General features: G+C 49.2%; 1 protein-coding gene across 1 annotated transcript in view; it reads right to left on the bottom strand.

Moving 5' to 3' along the window:
- Positions 1–487, bottom strand: part of TOR1A (torsin family 1, member A (torsin A)) — a gene marked incomplete at its 5' end in the record, with an annotated part of 3923 nt that extends 3436 nt beyond the window's left edge. The window contains one exon of the mRNA XM_008937910.1: positions 230–487. Coding sequence (XP_008936158.1) covers positions 230–487 — 258 coding nt within the window. The remainder of the gene's footprint in view (positions 1–229) is intronic.
- Positions 488–530: the final 43 nt, after the last annotated feature.

A 530-nucleotide genomic window follows, 5' to 3' on the forward strand; every position in this document is an offset into this window, starting at 1 on the left:
GCGAGATGTCCTTGCTTATGGCAGAGGGGTTGGAACGAGATGATCTTTCAGGTCCCTTCCAACCCTGACAATTCTATGATTCTATGAAAACTAGCACAGGCTAAATTTTACTGCATAAAATAGCATCTAGTTTCTAGCACTGGCCGGGCCATGACATTTGTAGTTCAACACAATGGCCACTGCGGCAGAGCTGTGCCCCAGCACCAGGGGTTCCACAGGACACTCTTACCTTGTAGAGATTGATGCTGTGAGCATGAGGGAAGTGTAAAGTTGCCACGAACTGATGCACATATTTACTGTGCAGACCTCTTTTATAAAGGCTTTCGGCGACTATCTTACTGACAAAGTTTTTGCCTGTTCCCGTCCACCCGTGCAAGGAAAGGGCAAGAGGCTTTTTGGCGTTGGTGTTGTTCAAGAAGCCCTTCACGGCCTTTACAACCACCTTGTTCACCAGGTGCTGCCCGAACAGCTTCTTCTCCAAATTCTCCTGCAGACCTGGACGGAGAGAACCCCCTCTCAACACCGAGGAG

Source organism: Merops nubicus, unplaced genomic scaffold (assembly GCF_000691845.1).
Source record: "Merops nubicus isolate BGI_N331 unplaced genomic scaffold, ASM69184v1 scaffold17553, whole genome shotgun sequence".
Lineage (NCBI taxonomy): Eukaryota > Metazoa > Chordata > Aves > Coraciiformes > Meropidae > Merops > Merops nubicus.